Here is a 19,910-nt window from a genome sequence, read left to right as displayed (position 1 = left end):
TTGGGACCTTGTCACACAGCAGCTATTCTGACGACTCCGACCTCGATAGGCGTGCTTCAGCGTTGCCTTTTCCACGCCCCTCTGCTCTCACTACGCGGTTTGCTTCAGCGTCCCTGTCTGAGTCGCTATTGCCCTATTTATTCGTGGATCCACAGTCACTGACACAGGGACACGCGATTATTATAACTGTACATATTAAACGTTATGATTGCATGTAATTGATAGCTGACCTATAAAAGGAAACGCTACAAAGATCCTAATTTGAGACCACCAATCGGAGCTGAGGGGGCGTTGAAAAGACAAAGCAAAATCACGCCTGCGTCCCTGAGTTCTGAGTCGCCAACGAGGTCGCTCGTCGTTGTTCTGGCATCAAACACAGCGATGCATGCTGGCCAGCGGGACACCAACGATTAAAAAATGGCCTAGGACATTCGAGCATGATCAGCGATATCGCAGCGGGGGGTGGGGGCGGTCGCCGCTATGTGTCACACGTAGCGAGATCACTGGCGAGGTCGCTGTTGCATCACAAAACCTGTGACGTTTCAGCGATCTCGCTATGTGTAAAGTACCCTTAAGTCTAAATAAAGAGAAGCGTTCACAAGAGCAAATACAGAGGAATCACCACAAGGTGCAAACCATTAATTAGCCTTAAAAATAGAAAGGCCAGATTATACTTTGCCAAAGAAACATCTAAAGAAGCCGTCCAGTTCTGGTAAAGCATTCTGTGGACAGATGAAACTAAGATCACCCTGTACCACAATGATGGGAAGAAGAAAGAAAAGTCTTGGAACAGATCATGATTCAAAGTACAGCACATCTGCTGTAACACATGGTGGCGGCAGTGTGATGGCGCGGACATGCATGGCTTCCAATGGCGCTGGGTCACTAGAGTTTATTGATGTGACTGAAGACAGAAGAAGCCGGATGAATCCTGTGTGTACAGGGCGATAATCTGCTCAGATTCAACTGAACGCAAAAAGGTTGATTGGACGGCTCTTCACCGGACAGATGGACAATGCCCCAAAGCATACTGCAAAGGCAACACAGGAGAAGGCAAGAAGAGGAATATTCTGCAATGGTCGAGTCATCACCATATCTCAACCCCATCGAGCAGCATTTCACATGCTGAAGACAAAACTTAAAGAGTAAGCATTGTTTTCATTTTTATTTCATAAAGCAATAGTACACATGAAAATAAAAAACTTTAGAGTATATCTTATTATAGAAATCTGTTTCTTCTGGACTAATCATTCATTCTCAAAATTTTCAATTCATGTGGAAAATCTGTATCTGTGAAGACAGATTTTCACTTTACAGAGATAGATAACAGTTATCAATGTATGGATTCTTTGTAAATGCAAGGAGGAGGCAGAGCTGCTCTCTACTTCTCCCCTTTACATACAATTGTATGAGAATCCAACTGTCATCTCCTATCTCAGTACTGCAATAATCTGTCTTCACTGAAGACAGATTTTACCCATGAATTGATAATTTTGAGAATGAATGATTACTGCAGGACAGGAAAGAAACAGATTTCTCTGACACAGTAAATTACAAAGTTTCTTATCTTCATGTGTACTATTAATTTATGAAATGACAAGTAAAACAGTCAGCAGGATTGTGCACATTAACCTACAGACAGTGTGAGGTTGGCGCTGTTATACCGATTACAATAATACCTTGGTTGATGAAATCCGTCTTGTGGTTGTTATTTCATCTTTATTTTCAGTTTTGAGTTAATGATATGCCCGTGCTCCGGGACAGCCTGTGGGGGGGTCTCCATGTGGTGCTCTGCTTAAGTAGGTTAGGTAGCGCCAACCTAACACTGTCTGTAGGTTATTGTGCACAATTCCCCTTAAGGCAGAAAGACTCACAAACAAGCAACAACTGAAGTCAGCTGCAGTAAAGGCGGCAAAGCATCACAAAGGAGAAAACTCAGTGTTTAGTGACATCCATGGCTTCCAGACTTCAGGCCATCTGGAAGCAACGTATTAAAGGATTCTCTGCAACGTATTAAAAATGAACATTTTATTTATGGTAAAGTTCATTTGTCTAATTACTTTTGAGCCCCTGAAATGAGGAGGCTTTGTAGAAAAATAATTGCAATTCTGAAACGTTTAACAGGATATTTTCGTTGAACCCCTTTAAACCTGAAAGTCTCCACTTCAGTTGCATCTAGGTTATTTCATTCTGAATTTTAAAAAAAAGTGTCGTGCAGAGCTGAAATCACGAAGATTATCATACCTAACTGTATTTAGTGAAAATGACTCTTATCAAGCCCATCCACATGCTGGTCTTCAAGGAGGACCAAGATGGTAGCAACCAGGAACTTCAGTAGGTCCTCAGCTATCTTAACAATCTATTGAAGAGACATGCGATCACTTTTTGGGACAGTCAGTGGCACATCAGGCTAGCAAAGATTAACAGTGCCATTTTAATGGTTAAAGGGAATCTGTCACCCTTTTTTTTTTTTTTACTATCAGCTGCCGCCACTGACATCAGGGGCTTATCTACAGCATTCTGTAATGCTGTAGATAAGCCCCCCCCCGATGTAACCTGAAAGATAAGAAAAACACGTTAGATTATACTCACCGCAGGTGGCGGTCCGGTCTGATGGGTGTTGCGGTCCGGTCCGGCGCCTCCCATCTTCATACGATGCCGTCCTCTTCTTCCCTTCTTGTTGAGGGCAGAGCAGAGTCCTGCAGTGCGCAGGCGTCGGGAGAAAAAGGGTGACCGATTCCCTTTAACCCCTTAGCAACCGCCGATATGCATTGAAACGGCGATCAGGAATAAGCCTGTATCACCCCTCAGACTCGGAAAATATCCAGGGTCTTTGCTACCAGGGGTAGCTGAGACCCCAGAGAACATAATCATGGCCGGATTTTCCAATGTCTGATCACGTGATTGCCGTTATTCAGTGAATAATGGCAATCACAAAAAATAAGTGTGCTTCTTGTTAAAATGATTTCTCTCTCTTTTGACATGATGTACATGTCAGAGGAGAGAGAACTGATGCCTCCCAAGACCACCCAGTATCTCCGCCATCCCCCGGAGATCTGCCGGTCGGTACCCGGCATCAATAGGAAATTTTTTCTATTCGTTCCTTTTGATCATCACTGTCATAGACCCCCATTACAGAGATCAAAAGATTAGTTGTATATATATTTTATTATTTTTATTTATTTATTTTTTTCATTTTTTGCAGGTGCGGTTAGGGTCTTGTTAGGGTTGTGGTTAGAATAGGTTTTTTTTGTTTTTTTTCAAAAGTAAAAAAAAAATTGAAAAAAAAACGATATGACGGCTAGTGTTGAGTGCAAGTGCTCACTACTCAAGTTTGCAGCAGGTGCTCGGGTGTGCAGGGAGTATTGCGGATCCCTGCATGATGTTTTGGGTGTCTAAGAGCCACGAAACATGTGGAGCAGGGACTTGAGTATGTTACTCAAGCACCCGCGATATTCGGTGCATACCTGAGCACCCAATGTAAACTGTATCATACCTGGAGATTCAAAATGCTCACTATACCCCTGGATAAAATGCTTAAGGGGTGTGGTTTCCAAAATGGCATCACTTGTGGGGGGTTACCACTGTTTAAGCACATCAGAAAATCTCCAAATGCGACATGGTGTCAGCTCTCAATTCCAGACAATTTTGCGTTCAAAAAGTAAAACGGAGCTCATACCTTTCCGAGCCCTGCTGTGTGCCCAAACAGTAGACTTCCCCCCTCAAGTAAGGTATCTGTGTATTCAGGAGAAATTGCAGAACCAATTTAGGGGTCCTTTTTGTCCTGTTACCCTTGTGAAAATAAAAAGTTTGGGTCTAAATTAAATTTTTCCTTCCACATTGCTTCAGTTCCTGTGAAGCACCTGAAGGGTTAACCCCTTCGCGCTGCAGCCCTTTTTCATTTTTGCGTTTGTTTTTCACTCCACTTCTTCCCAGAGTCATAGCTTTTTATTTTTCCATCAATATGGCCATGTGAGGGCTTGTGGGTTTTTTTTTTTTTGTTTTTTTTTACAGAGGATGACCTGGATTCCATTCTCCTGAAAATGGAAAGTGAATGGATCTTCGGGCTTAGTACTGTAAATCCAAATGGCCTAAATGAGAATTTTAATTTTGGTTGCTTCCTCTAGAGACATCTTAGAGCTAACAGGCATACTTTATTGCAACGTCCTTTTTCCCCTATCCCCGGCACATGATGTTTTGGAGATTTATGTGTTAATACTAATAATGATATTTTTGTAAAAAAAATATTTCTGGACTTGCTGTATAATACCTTGGGCATCTGTCTGATTCAGGCTAATTACATACAATCAATATCCCTGTATGCTCCATTGGCTAGGTATAGGAGATTTATATATGTAGTAATTTTATTTTTAATAATATAAATTATGGTAGAGAAAGGATTACGGTTAATACTCTTAGTATGTGATTATTGTTCCACTGCATAAACGGAGTTCCTGAGTTTTGAAAATCTTCCTTATAAAAACTAACCGTATGGATATAATTTGTTGTGGAATATGTTCTGCCAGATGGACGTTTGCAATATATATTGTAATGGCCCCCAATGATAGTCAATGTGTGTATGGCAAGCACCATATCTAAATTGGTCCCATTATGTGGCAACATGAATAATATAGGATTAATTTATAAAACTGTGTATTTAAATCTCTGCTCTATATACATATAAAGGCAACCCCCATGGGACAGTCCTAACTCTTGTATTTAAAACCTTTCCACTTGTCAAGTGACGTAAATGTGAACAAGGACAGAGGGACTGAACTGTTTTTGGTTTTCTCTGTGTAAAGGTCATGTGTTCATATGCAATTACCTTTTGCATGCACATTAATTTACTTTTTCTGCTCAGACCTAGTTTCTCATTTAGTTCAATGTGCATTCTGTGCATATAAGGGTGTGACCGCCCTGTTTCTGAGTTGGAAAATCCATCCTGTCTGGCCTATGCTTTACTGGTGGTTCAGTCCCTCTGTCCTTGTTCACATTTACGTCACTTGACAAGTGGAAAGGTTTTAAATACAAGAGTTAGGACTGTCCCACGGGGGTTGCCTTGACGTTGCGGGATGGCTTCTACATTATTTTGATCAAATCTATATACATATAATAGAATGAAAATGACAAAATTAATTTGGACACATATCTTTATTTGTATCTCTTCAATATCATGTCCTGTTTGTTTGATAAGAATGATACATCTGTTTAAAAATCTATGGCCAACTCAAAGATTTGTTTTCATTCTTATAATAAGTACTGGACACTTATGATTCAATTCCTGTATGATTCCTTGTTCGTAAATAACATGAGGTGGTTGGCCGGTGCACCTGTCAATCATGACAAGGTGTATAAATATCCAGTCTGTACGGCCTACCCTGCCCTTAGAAAAAGCCGGTATACCGGCGAAACGCACGTCGGGACACATGTCCTATAGCTAGCAATGATGATAGGCGGTCAGGATCAATAAAATGTATATATAAGGCAGTTGGACGCAATCTAATGACAGCACAGCCCACCTGACAGTGATTGTACCACGCCACAGCGGCAATCGGAGTGTGTTCAACCCTGCTGACATCACCCTTTGTGGGCTGTCATGTATGGATGGTTACTGTGCCTCAAACTCTGAGCGGTATAAATTTACTATTGCTGCCGCAGACAAATATACTTAATGCATCTCAGGGGCACCGACCATTCTTTATGACAACGCTCCATGTGTGGTGTTACGCACGGGGAGAGATCGCACCTGAAATTTTGAACAGCACAGGCTTGCCACCGCAGGATACGAATACTCACTGCGGCTTCCTGGCAGCGTTCAAATCAATGGTGGGGGAAAGACTATAGCAGTTTCTCTTCAGTAATCCCTGACTGGATTAACAGAGCTATTACTAACTCTTACACACTAGTCCAGGGTGGAATTTAACCAGCAATCGCTCTAATGCAGGCTCTAATTCTGAGCACTGCATCGTTCTAATGCATTTAATATTGGCAAACTATGTGATAGATGCCCTGGTGCTTGTATATATTATTTATCAGCACTCGAAAGTATGCTCCTGCCGCCAATGATCCTAAACAATTATTATTGGATGCAGAGGTGTAGCTAGGGGTTAAGCTTAGGGGGGGGCGAAAAATCTGTGTGGCCCCTAACCGGTAACCCTGATTACAACTCAGGTTGGCACACTCTAGTCATGAGTATAGGGGAAGCTCAGCAGATGACCGCGCTGTAACTGAAACAGATCTCTATACAAAAAAAAATACTGATATTACCGCCATATGGTGACCTCATAGTGGTAGATACCAGTCCTGCAGAATATACAAGAGTTTAGTATACAGTTACAGATGAAAACTTACAAGTGACGTTCTTTCTGATAATCGTTCACTTTTACATCTTACTCAGACCGACATGACGAGTACTCCAGCCAAGACTCAACAAAGACACATCTGACTTCTCACATTTCCAGCCCAGTGCCCATCTATCTCCAACCTACACAAACTACTCAACCCAATGCTGAGCCGCTGCTGCCATATGTGTCCCTACTATTGTACCTGATATCCCAATACTGAGCCGCTGCTGCCGTATGTCTCCCTACTATTGTACCTGATACCCCAATACTGAGCCGCTGCTGCCCTATGTGTCCCTGCTATTGTACCTGCTGTGTGGTGCAAAAGCAATGCTCCTCTAACTACCTCACATAATAATGCCACCATTGTGCCCTTTACATAGCAGAATGTCTCTTTTGTGTCCTCACAATAACTCCCACACTGTATATAGGCCTCCATACTGTATAATGGCCCCACATTAGCTCCTATACTGTATAATGACCCCTACATTTGCTCCCATGCTGTATAATGACCCCCGCATTAGCTCAGCTGCTGTGTAATGGCACCTGAATTAGCTCTAACACTGTATAATGGCCCCCACAATAGCTATCACGCTGTATACTGGCCCCTCATTACCTCCCATACTGTATACTGGCCTATCATTAGCTCTTGCGCTGTATACTGGCCCCTCATTAGCTCCCATACTGTATACTGGCCCTTCATTAGCTCTTGCGCTGTATACTGGCCCCTGCATTAGCTCCCATACTGTATACTGGCCCCTCATTAGCTCTCACACTGTATACTGACCCCGCATTAGCTCTCACGCTGTATACTGGCCCCCCATTAGCTCTCACGCTGTATACTGGCCCCTCATTAGCTCTCACGCTGTATACTGGCCCCACATTAGCTCCCATACTGTATAATGACCCCTGCATTAGCTCTCACGCTGTATACTGGCCCCTCATTAGCTCTTACGCTGTATACTGGCCCTGCATTAGCTCCCATACTGTATAATGACCCCTACATTAGCTCTCACGCTGTATACTGGCCCAGCATTAGCTCTCACGCTGTATACTGGCCCCTGCATTAGCTCCCATACTGTATACTGGCCCCCCATGAGCTCTCACGCTGTATACTGGCCCCTCATTAGCTCTCATGCTGTATTCTAGCCCCGCATTAGCTCCCATACTGTATAATGACCCCTGGATTAGCTCTCACGCTGTATACTGGCCCCTCATTAGCTATCACGCTGTATACTGGCCCCGCATTAGCTCCCATACCGTATAATGACCCCTGCATTAGCTCTCACGCTGTATACTGGCCCCTCATTAGCTCCCATACTGTAAACTGGCCCCTCATTAGCTCTCAAGCTGTATACTGGCCCCCCATTAGCTCCCATGCTGTATAATGGAGTCGCATTATCTCTCACGCTGTATACTGGCCCCGCATTAGCTCCCATACTGTATACTGGCCCCGCATTAGCTTCCATACTGTATAATGACCCCTGAATTAGCTCCCATACTGTATACTGGCCGCTCATTAGCTCTCACGCTGTATAGTGGCCCCGCATTAGCTCCCATATTGTATAATGACCCCTGCATTAGCTCTCACGCTGTATACTGGCCCCTCATTAGCTCTCACGCTGTATACTGGGCCCCCCACATTAGCTCCCATGCTGTATACTGGCCCCGCATTAGCTCCCATACGGTATAATGGACCCGCATTAACTCCCATACTGTATACTGACCCTGCATTAGCTCTAGCACTGTATAATGGCCCCCGTTGTAGCTCCCACGCCTTTGATTCCGGTCTCTGTCGGTCCCTGTCTGTGGCTACAACTTGCACAGCTCTGATATATAAGACAAAGAACTAAATAGAAGAAAATAGAAACAGCTAGTAGGTGTGTATAGAGGCCGACGTATGGGTAGAGCTCCCTGAATGTATCCAGGTGACCCTAAAAGAAATACTCTTGTCTGGACAAGACCCCAAAGAGGGGAACTGGAAAGAAAGAGGGAATTAGAAGAGAGGGAAGTAAAATATTACTCATGTAAAGAAGAAACTACGCCCGCTGGTACGTCTTCTCTGTTATTCCCTTTTCTGCCTTTGGGGGGGTCTTGTCCAGACTCAGTATACGTTCAGGGGTCTATATGTGATCAGCTATACGCACCTTCTGGCTGTTTATATTTTCTTCTATTTGGCTCTTTATCATATATATATTCATCCTCCCCGTAATCCGAACCTCGCACCTCCGTCTCCAAGACTTCTCTCGTGCTGCTCCAGCTCTCTGGAATGCACTTCCCCAGACGATCAGACTGATACCTAGCCCTGACCTATTCAAGCGCGCTTTGAAAACCCATCTCTTCAAACAAGCCTACCACATCAACTACTCAGCAAGCTAACTTTGCCCTGTTCCCTCCTTCCAAATATTATTCTGAATCTGCACCCTACTATTCATCTGTCTCCACACCCTTCATGCACATGATAACTGCATTTGATACTTGTCTATTGCACTTAAACACACGGGCTAATGACCGGATCATGCAGCTTTATATGAAAATCCCTATTATAATTGCCAGACCTGAATTAACAAGCATTTCTCACCTACTGTGTCCCCCCATTTCCTTGTAGATTGTAAGCTTGCGAGCAGGGACCTCACTCCTAATGTCACTGTTTGAATTGTCTTAACTTGTATTGAATTTATTGTCTGTACATGTCCCCGCTTAATTGTAAAGTGCTGCGGAATATGTTGGCGCTATATAAATAAAAATTATTATTATTATTATTATCCTCAACTTTGTGGGGATTATTTTTTTTTAATAAAAAGTTATATACCGTAATTGGGTTTTCATGCTTGCCACCCTGGATTTACAATATGAGGTGATAGGACCCTCACCCCGGCTACAGGACCAAGGCACAGGATGTGTGTGTGTATATACAGTATGTGTGTGTGTATATATATATATATATATATATATATATACACTGTATATGTAGCAGCAAAAAAATGAAGGCAGCTCACCATTTAGACAAAGTGAAAAAAAATATGAGTTTTGGTTCTCCTGGAAAAAGGTTCTCAATGGAACCGAAACGTTGCTATTAAAACACTTTTTTAATTTTGTCAATGGTGCTCTGCCTTTATTTTTATTTTTTTATTTTGCTACTTGTACATTTATATACCGTTTCTAGAGTGTGTATATATATATATATGATGAGGGAAAGACACATATTCTTCTCTGTGCTGTCCTGCAGCCGGGGTGTCTTCTATCAGGGCAGTGCATAATACTGACTACTCATGTCAGTAGCTCTATCTGTGGCTCAGTGAGATTTATGGCAGCTGATTTGCACTGACATAGACGCCTTCTGAGCGTATAAAAGTTCAAGTAGCCTCCACAAATCTACTGTGCTTCAGATACAAGATGATAAACCATACAGGGCTTGTAAGGAGGTGAGCACATCCTGCCCCCTCCTCACCGCAGACACCTCAGGGCCCCCAAATCCTAACTCACACCACCATCTTGTCTTGCTCTGAAGAAGAAGCTGGTCTCTCCTGCAGACACACAGGGTGAAATGTGGGCGGGTCTGCTGCTGTTTGCTGGAGGCAGCTGAAAGGTACAGTCTCCCTGCAACTACAGAGAAGCTTAACTACATCAGTGAGCTGCGCACGTTGACATGGTTAACATTGGCAGAAGCTCTGGGTGTGGGTTGGCCCCCTCAGAGCAAGGGGCCAGGCGACCGCTCCTTCTGCCCCCCTGGTAGCTATGCTATTGAGTGGATGTATTTGACTGATAATTTATGGGGACAGCAGTCATAATCCCATGTATTTTTTTTACTTTTTCTACATCAGTATATCTATAGGAATTAGTGGGTCACTTTAAAAACTTTTTTCTGTGACCCAGTATACATCCTTATGGGTCTATGTACAGTGATTTTATACACTATATTTTAACACTATTGGAATATAAGTTACATTTTAGTTACACATTTCTTTTTTTTCTTCTATATTGTACTCAGTTTCTGTTGGTGTTGCACACCTATGTGTAACGCTGTTTATTGAGGATGGACTAATTGTAAAAAAAATTTTGCAGGACAAGTTGTACGTTTGAACGACACCATTGGTTTTTACCATATCGAAAACGGGAAAAAAATTCCAAGTGTAGTGAAATTGTTTTGGTTTTATTTTTTTTACCATGTTCACCAAATGCTAAAACTGACCTGCCAATATGATTCTGCAGTTAATTATGAGTTCATAGACACCAAACATGTATACCGTATTTTTCGCACTATAAGACGCATCGGACCATAAGACGCACCCCAATTTTCAGAAGGAAAATAGGGAAAAAAATAATAATGTGTCAAATGGAGGTCCGTCTTACAGTCCGAATTCAGCTTACCTGGGAAGGGATCCGGCGCAGGTGGAGGAGTGTTCACAGGGGTCATTCAGTGGTCCAGGTTCATGCGGTGGCGGCTCTGTGCTGGGGCAAGTTGCTTGTGCTGGAGCTGGGCTGTACTGGGGCAGCTGGGCTGTGCTGGGGCTGGAGCAGGTGGGCTCTGTGGGGTGAGGGTGGCGGCTCTGTGCTCCGATGCAGGGGCGGCGGCTCCACCGGCATTTCCTCCAAGCCCGGAGGCCCCTGCACATTCCTTGCTGGCCGCCGCCATGTTGCGGTGGCCTCCGGGAAGATGGCCGCGGGTCCGGGGACGAGATCTCGTTGCCAAGATTTGAATCTCGGGTCGAGACCTGAACCTGAGCATGCGCCGTCCCCGGACCGGCGGCCATCTTCCCGGCGTCCATGTTCCCGGAGGCCACCGCAACATGGCGGCGGCCAGCAAGGAATATGCGGGGGCCTCCGGGCTTGGAGGAAATGCCGGTGGAGCCGCCGCCCCTGCATCGGCCGGAGCACAGAGAGCCACTACCCCTGCATTGGATCGCAGCCCGCTGCCACCACCGCACTACAGAGCCCCACGGCACCCGCACCAGCCTCCGGAGGTTATTATATATTTTGACCATAAGACACGCCCCCACACACTTTCCCCCAAAATTTTTGGGGAAAAAAGTGCGTCTTATGGTCCGAAAAATACGGTAGGTTGTTTTTTATTTAAATGGTGAAAAAAAATCTAAATTTTGTTTAACCGCTTCCCGACCGCCCACTGTAGATAAATGTTGGCGCTTGCTGGGCTTTGTGCAGCGCCGACGTTTATCTTCTGTCGGCGGTTTTGTGCCCACCGGGACCCCCACATACCTTACAACGCAGGGATCCCGTGCACAATGCATGCTGGGACCCCCGACGTCATCGAGACCTGATTGGTTCAGGTCCTGATGACGTCAGCGTCACAGCAGCCAATGGGAGCGATCGCTGGGAAAGCTGCTTGTTTCCCGGCGATCTCCCTCATTGTAACGCGGCTTCTCCCTCTGATCTCACTGACAGATGATCAGAGGTGAAGCAGCGTTACTGTGTGACCAGATCGCTGCCTGGCACAGCTGATCGCTGCCTGGCACAGCTGTGCCAGGCAGCGATCTTGTCACACAGTAACGCTGCTTCACCTCTGATGATCTGTCAGTGTGAGATCAGAGGAGAAGTCACGTTACAGTGTGCCAGGCAGCGATCTAGTCACATAGTAACGCTGCTTCTCCTCTGATCATCTGTCAGTGTGAGATCAGAGGAGAAGTGGCGTTACTATGAGTCAGATCGCAGCGCAGCGATCTTGTCACAAAAATAAAAAAAAGTAAAGAAAAAAAAAAAAGAAAAAAGCAGGTACACAGGTTAGGGCTAGGGTTAGGGTTAGGGCTAGGGCTGGGATTAAGGTTATGGGTGTGTTGGTGTTAGGTTTGTGGTTAGGGTTATGGTTAGGGCTGAGATTAGGGTTAGGGGTGTGTTGGGGTTAGGGTTGGAATTAGAATTGTGGGTTTCCACTGTTTAGGTACATCAGGGGCTCTGTAAATGCAATATGACGCCCGCAGACCATTCCATCAAAGTCTGCATTTCAGAACGTCACTACTTCCCTTCCGAGCCCCACCGTGAGCCCAAACAGTAGTTTTCTCCCACATATGGGGTACCAGCGTACTCAGGACAAATTGGACAACAACTCTTAGGGTCCAATTTCTCCTGTTACCCTTGTGAAAATAAAAATTGGGGGCTAAAAGATCATTTTTGTGGAAAAAAAATGATTTTTTTATTTTCACGCCTCTACATTATAAACTTTACTGAAACACTTGGGGGTTCAAAGAGCTCACCACACATCTAGATAAGTTCCTTGGGGGGTCTAGTTTCCAAAATGGGGTCACTTGTGGGGGATTTCCACTGTTTAGGTACATCAGGGGCTCTGCAAACGCACATGACACCCGCAGACCATTCCATCAAAGTCTGCATTTCAGTACGTCACTACTTCCCTTCCGAGCCCCACCGTGTGCCCAAACAGTAGATTTCTTCCACATATGGGGTATCAGCGTACTCAGGACAAATTGGACAACAACTATTGGGGTCAAATTTCTCCTGTTACCCTTGTGAAAATAAAAATTGGGGGCTAAAAGGTCATTTTGTGGAAAAAAAAATGATTTTTTATTTTCATGGCTCTACGTTATAAACTTCTGTGAAGCACTTGGGGGTTCAAAGTGTTCACAACACATCTAGATAAGTTCTTTAAGGGGTCTAGTTTCCAAAATGGGGTCACTTGTGGGGGGTTTCCACTGTTTAGGTACATCAGGGGCTCTCCAAATGTGACATGGCATCCGATCTCAATTCCTGCCAATTCTGCATTGAAAAAGTCAAACGGCGCTCCTTCCGTTCTGAGCTCTGCCGTGTGCTCAAACAGTGGTTTAGCCCCACATACGGGGTATCTGCATATTCGGGAGAAATTGCACAAAAAATTTTGTGGTTCATTTTCTCTTTTTACACTTGTGAAAATAAAAAAAAATGGTTTTGAATTAAAATGTTTGAAAAAAAGTTAAATGTTTATTTTTTCCTTCCATATTCCATTCATTCATGTGAAGCACCTGAAGGGTTAATAAACTTCTTGAATGTGGTTTTGAGTACATTGAGAGGTGCAGTTTTTAGAATGGTGTCACTTTTGGGTATTTTTTGTTATATTGACCCCCCAAACTCACTTCAAATGTGAGGTGGTCCCTAAAAAAAATGGTGTTGCAAATTTTGTTGTAAAAATGAGAAATCGCTGGTCAACTTTTAACCCTTATAACTTCCTTAAAAAAAAAAAATTATGTTTCCAAAATTGTGCATATGTAAAGTAGACATGTGGGAAATGTTATTTATTAACTATTTTGTGCGATATCACTCTCTGATTTAAGGGCATAAAAATTAAAAGTTTGAAAATTGCAAAATTTTCTAAATTTTCGCCAAATTTTGATTTTTTTAACAAATAAGCGCAGCTCATATCTAAAAAATTTTACCACCATCATGAAGTACAATATGTCATGAGAAAACAATGTCAGAATCAGTAGGATCCATTGAAGCGTTCTAGAGTTATGACCTCATAAAGTGACACTGGTCAGAATTGAAAAAATTGGCCCGGTCACGAAGGCAAAAACAGGCTCGGGTGTGAAGGGGTTAAAAAAAGCATTTTGTGAGACCTGAAGCATCTCCATTTTTTGTGATGTCAGGTTGGGTGAAAGTTTATTTTTTGCGTGCCGTGCTGACATCTTTAGTGATACCATTTTGGTGCAGATACGATCTTTTAATCGCCCGTTATTGCATTTTAATGCAATGTTGCGGCGCACAAAAAATGTAATTCTGGCGTCTTGACTTTTTTTTCCGCTACATCGATTGGATTAATTCTTTTTTATAGCTTGATAGATTGGGCGATTCTGAACGCGGCAATACCAAATATGTGTTTTTTTGGTTTTTTTTAATTGTTTTATTTTGAATGGGGCAAATGGGGGGTAATTTAAACTTATTTTTTTAATATTTTAATTTTTTTATTATCTTTTCTCTCGCTTCAATAGTCTCAGTAGGAAACTAGAAGCTGTGATAATTCAATCACCTCTGCTGCACACAGGTGAAGATCAGATTGCCTGTGTGTAGCAGAAATGCTCACTTGCTAGGAGTGCCGACCGCTGGTCTCCTGCAGACCCCGGGTTGTCATGCCAACCCATTGGCAACCCGTGGTCATTTCACATGGGCGGGATTAATGACACGTTTCTGGTGCAATGACATTAAATGCAGTTGTCAGAGATTGACAGCGGCATTTAACGGGTTAACAGCCGCGGGTGGATCGCGATTCCACCCATGGCTGTTAGGGGCACATGTCAGCTGTTCAAAACAGCTGACGTGCTGAGAAAGTGGGCTCAGCATCGGAGCACCACTTCAAAGGGAGAGACACGACATGCGCAGTACATGTACGACACATGTCGTGAAGACGTTAATAAACTTCTTGAATGTGGTTTTGAGCACCTTGAGGGGTGCAGTTTTTAGAATGGTGTCACTTTTGGGTATTTTCTATCATATAGACCCCTCAGTGACTTCAAATGTGATGTGGTCTCTAAAAAAAAAAATTGTTTTGTAAATTTTGTTGTAAAAATGAGAAATCGCTGGTCAACTTTTAACTCTTCAAACTTCCTAAGTACAAAAAATGATGTTTCAAAATTTGTGCTGATGTAAAGTAGACATGTGGGAAATGTTATTAACTATTTTGTGTGACACCACTCTGATTTAAGGGCATAAGAATTAAAAGTTTGAAAATTAAAATTTTCAAAATTTTCTCCAAATTTCCTTTTTTTTTTCACAAATAAACGCAAGTCATATCCAAGAAATATTACCACTATCATGAAGTACAATATGTCATGAAATAAACAGTCCCAGAATCAGTGGGATCCGTTGAAGCGTTTCAGAGTTATTACCTCATAAAGTGAGAGGTCAGAATTGTAAAAATTGGCCTGGTCATTAAGTACAAAATTGGCTCCGTCACTAAGGGGTTAAGCGAGACAATCCTGTTACACAGCGATGCTGCCTGTATGACCTAGTGCTGCTCCTGTTCCTGCTTCATACCCCCAATATAGGATGTGGCAGTCGTATAACCAGTATGCACATGGCACAATGCTTTGGGCTGTGTCACGGGACAATTTACTTACTCTGTCCGTTTTTTTTTTCCTCCAGGCCCAGGCGATATTCCTCCCCTGTGGGCATGTCTGCTGCTGCGCCAACTGTGGAGATGCCCTCCAGACATGCCCTTTGTGTCGCGGAGACATCAGCCAGCGTATACGGATCTACCAGAGCACTTAAGATCAACCTCAGAGAGGAGGCCGCTTCTGTCCTCCTGTGTAACACTAAGTGAAGGAACAAATTTCGTTTTGAAGGACACACGTATTACTCTGCGATGCTCACTGCTGGGTGCGCCACATTATAGATTACGGCCGTGTATGCCTCTAGTGATGCTTGTGTCATCGGCACTCCTGGTCTGCCCCCTGTGGCTAGTCACAGTACTGCAGGGTATGGTCGCCATTACGTGGTGACGTTTGCCCTTTATATATTCCTTCATTTCCTGAGTGGCTCATTTATTAGGTCATTTTTGCTCCATAGTCATCCTACTGAATGTGCCCAGAGGAGGGTTACATGGTGAAACACGGACCTTAAAGCCATTTCTATAAATGTCATTTTGTATGTAAATGTATGTGTACCATAGGTTAATTTATTACATTATATGGCAATGTGGACTATGTCCAGCACTTATATCCATTTACCGCCCCATTTCATGAGCTTCCTTTGTCTTTGTACTGCTGTGTAGAACAACACCCTGATGAATGGAAGACCCTAAATTGTAGGATCAGTAAAAATGCACCACAAATAACAGGTTCCCAATCAGGGCACTAATGTGTAAGAACATGCGCTCTGGGAAGTCATATGACCTTACCGGTGCTGCCTTTGTGTGAAAGGTCACATGACTTTTCTCAGCCACTCACTTAAGGGCAGTGTACGCTTGTACCGGCCACCAGAAACGCATATGTTTGGGAATATTTACATAAGGGAACCCCCAAAGAGTGTGATTTTTATGTGTTTTGGGCTTTTTTTTTGGAGGAGGGGTGCTGCAAGCCATAATAGCTGAGGCTATTGAAGACCGTAAGACTCAGCATTAGCGCAATAAGTTGTAATAGAAGAGGTAAATAATGATACTGTGGGTCAGGAGGGAGAATAACCTTTTACTAATAGAGGCCATATCCAGACATTCCTTATTATATCCTTAAGGGGCTAAAATGACTCTGCAACGTTGTGGCCTAAAGTCCCAGAGGCCCATAACGCAGAGCAACCACCCAGAAAGTGGGTCTTTGCAGTGTGGGAGATTGAGCGCTGTGTGTCACCAGCCTCCACAGCAAATTAGGCCACAGCCCCATCAGGCCTAACTCCCCATCTTGCTTTACAGCCTTTTAACCCTTTAGGAGCTTGGGGTATTTGATGCCCATGATGATCATGCCTGTTTTAAATAATTTTGCTATGATTTTTTTTTTCGTATCGAAATTTTTTTTTTTTTTTTTAGTGTTTTTATGGCAATGTAGTCAAAAATGTTAACCAAATTTAGTCACGTTCTTCCCTATAATTTATTTCTGGTGTGGTTTATAATGGTGCCTTACAATATGTTTTCCCTGTGAATTACATGTTGCCCATTGCAATCAATCAGGTTCCAGCTTTCATTTCTTAGAGGTTCTTTTGAACTTTAAAAGCAGCCACCGGATTGGTTTTATAAAAACCAGTGCTCTCATCATCTGTCCCAGTGGGGCTGGGATTCGAGGCTGCATTGCACATGTTTATTATGGCCTTAGGGTCAGAATTTGTGCATTTCATTAAGGGGTATTAGATGGTAAAAATCCAGCCAAGGCCCCTACAGTGAGACACAGATGTGGCCCCCATATTTAATGGGGCCTTTATGTCCCGCATGACTAGATAATGAAAATGTCAGGAGCTAGGACCGGACTCGGGGCCCCCCCTTCCCGGACTGCAGGAAAATCATTGCTCATCCAGTTAAACTGTGCAGCATTGGGTGGGGGAAGGTGGTACCAGTCACATCCAGAGGGGGCATTTGGGGGGATTTTTAACCTGTGATGTACTATGGGATATAATGGGATCACGTACCTGAAATTGGTGTATATGTATGGAATACTACCCCTATCAGATCATCTCTGCCACACCAATACATAACCCTGGTGCTGTAGTCCCCCTCCTCCCCCACTTGTTTCATATCTGTGCGCACATTGCAAGATGGTATCCTCAAATTTTACACCTGTCCTAATAATAAAAAGTGGCTTTGCATGGAGACTGGAGCTTGTGTTTTGCCTAAATAAAAAAATCTTTAGGCTATAAGCCCATGTTGCGTTTAAATCCGGACACTGAAAACCGGACTCCTTCCCAGAAATCGCGCTGATTTTACCGCGATTATGTTCGCGATTTTCGCGTGCGATATTCAAGCACTTTCCAAGCGATTTGAAGCATCGCTTGGAAAGTGATTGACAGGTTGGTCACACTCGTCAAACATAGTGTTTGACAAGTGTGACCAGGTTTTTACTATTAAGGCCGCCTATGCAGCATCAATAGTAAAAGAAAGAATGTAAGAAATAATGAAAATATAAAAAATCAGGGTATATTTACCTTCCGTAGTCCCGCGCAGTCTCAGCGACGCTCCCGTTCCCAGCGATGCCTTGCGAGACCTGTGATGACATAGTCTCGCGTTGCTATAGCGATCTCGCGAGACCACGTCATCACAGGACCTTGCCACAAGGCATTACTAGGAACGCTGAGGCCCGGGAATGCAGCGCGGGACGTCGGAAGGTAAATATACCCCGATTTTTTATTTTTTATTCTTTTTTTACAGGGGTATGGTACCCAGGGCCTGGAGGACAGTCTCCTCTCCTCCACACCGTGGGTACCAACCGCACATGAGACGCTTAACTTCCCGCATGGTGGGAATAGCCACATGCGGGAAGTAAGCGATTCTCATGCATTCCTATGGGTGCAGAATCACGGCAATTCTTTGCGATTCCGCACAAAAGAATGAGCATGCTGCGATTTTTTCCGCGATGTGATTCCGCCGCGGAAAAAAGCGCAGCATTAGCACATCATATGCGGAATGCCATAGGAATGCATGGGGTGCGTTCTGTACAAGATTTTTAAACGTTTTCGCAGTGTTTACGCGCCGAAAATCGCCGCAAAAACGCTTAAAAATCACATCGTGGGCACACAGCCTTAAAGAGGTTTCTCAGGATAAAGAAAAACAGCACTGGTGCCATCCGCAGGTTGTAAGTGGAATTGTAGTTCCCTCATATTCACATTAAGAGGAACATTATAGAATCAATTCTAATCAGATGATAGGAGTAGTACTATAATACCCATCAAATGCAGCTGCTGGCCTGAGCACTGCAGCCCCCAAGAATCTGCCCGGGAGGCACAAAAAAAGGTCATTGAGGATCAGAGGTTCCCCACCCATGCCAGATAGGTTGCTGTTACTGTCAAGGAAAAGTTCTACAAATTTCTTGAAGATTTTTTTCCTCTAATCCCTGCCTATTTTCATTATCTCGGTTTGCTGTCTGTAAATGTGCATATTTTTTTTCTACCCAAAATGCTGACAAGTAGGGAGCTGGTCCAGCCCTGCAGACCTCATACAAGATGCCAGTATACCCAGCGTCTTTTCTAATTTGTAGAACACATGCGGTGACGCACATTATGGCTCTGCGCGGCCTACTAATCAGATTGGTCACCTAGGATGCACACAGGAAATAGCAAGACCTTTCAGGCAGCCCTCAAACTCGTGAATTGTTTAGTACACGTTTGACAATTGTCCCTATCACCAGGACTGTGGACTCATAGAATCGTAGAGTTGGAAGGGACCTCTTGAACTATCTGGTCCAACCCCCTGCTCAAAGCAAGATTCCCTAAATAATCCCAGACAGATGTCTGTCCAGCCTCTGTTTGAAGACTTCTATTGAAGGACAACTCACCACTTCTCGTGGCAGCCTGTTCCACTCATTGATTACTCTGTCAAAAAGTTTTTTCTAATATCTAATCTGTGTCTCCTCCCATTCAGTTTCATCCCATTGCTTCTAGTCTTTCCTTTTGCAAATGAGAATAAAGATGATCCTTCTACAATGTGACAGCCCTTGAGATATTTGTAGACAGCTATTAAGTCTCCTCTCAGTCTTCTCTTCTGCAATCTAAACATTCCCAAATCCTGCAACCTTTCCTCATAAGACAGGGTTTGCAGACCGGTCACCATTCTGGTCGCTCTTTTCTGAACTTGCTCCAGTTTGTTGATGTCTTTTTTTAAAATGTGGTGCCCAAAACTGGACACAATATTCCAGGTGAGGTCTGACCAATGAGGAGTAGAGGGAAATAATGACTCCACGTGATCTAGACTGTATGCTTCTGTTAATACATCCTAGAATTGCATTTGCCTTTTTTGCTGCTGCATCACACTGTTGACTCATTCAGTCTGTGATCTATTAGTATACCCAAGTCTTTTTCACATGTGCTGTTGCATAGCCCTATTCCTTGCATTCTGTGTATGCTTTTTTCATTTTTTTGCCCAGATGTAGTTCTTTGCATTATTCCCTGTTAAAAAAACATTCTGTTAGTTGCTGCCCTCTGCTCCAGTTTATTTAT

General features: G+C 43.6%; 1 protein-coding gene across 2 annotated transcripts in view; it reads left to right on the top strand.

The window, feature by feature from the left end:
* The window catches only part of LRSAM1 (leucine rich repeat and sterile alpha motif containing 1), a 91,702-nt gene extending 74,131 nt beyond the window's left edge, over positions 1-17,571 (top strand). For both annotated transcript variants that reach the window (XM_073558317.1, XM_073558316.1), the window contains one exon: positions 15,423-17,571. In XM_073558317.1, coding sequence (XP_073414418.1) covers positions 15,423-15,548 — 126 coding nt within the window. In that variant the 3' untranslated portion in view covers positions 15,549-17,571. The remainder of the gene's footprint in view (positions 1-15,422) is intronic.
* Positions 17,572-19,910: the final 2,339 nt, after the last annotated feature.

This window comes from Dendrobates tinctorius, unplaced genomic scaffold (genome assembly GCF_039654945.1).
Source record: "Dendrobates tinctorius isolate UK_male_01 unplaced genomic scaffold, ASM3965494v1 ptg000013l, whole genome shotgun sequence".
Classification (NCBI taxonomy): Eukaryota; Metazoa; Chordata; class Amphibia; order Anura; family Dendrobatidae; genus Dendrobates; species Dendrobates tinctorius.
This window is presented reverse-complemented; position numbering and strand designations above follow the sequence as displayed.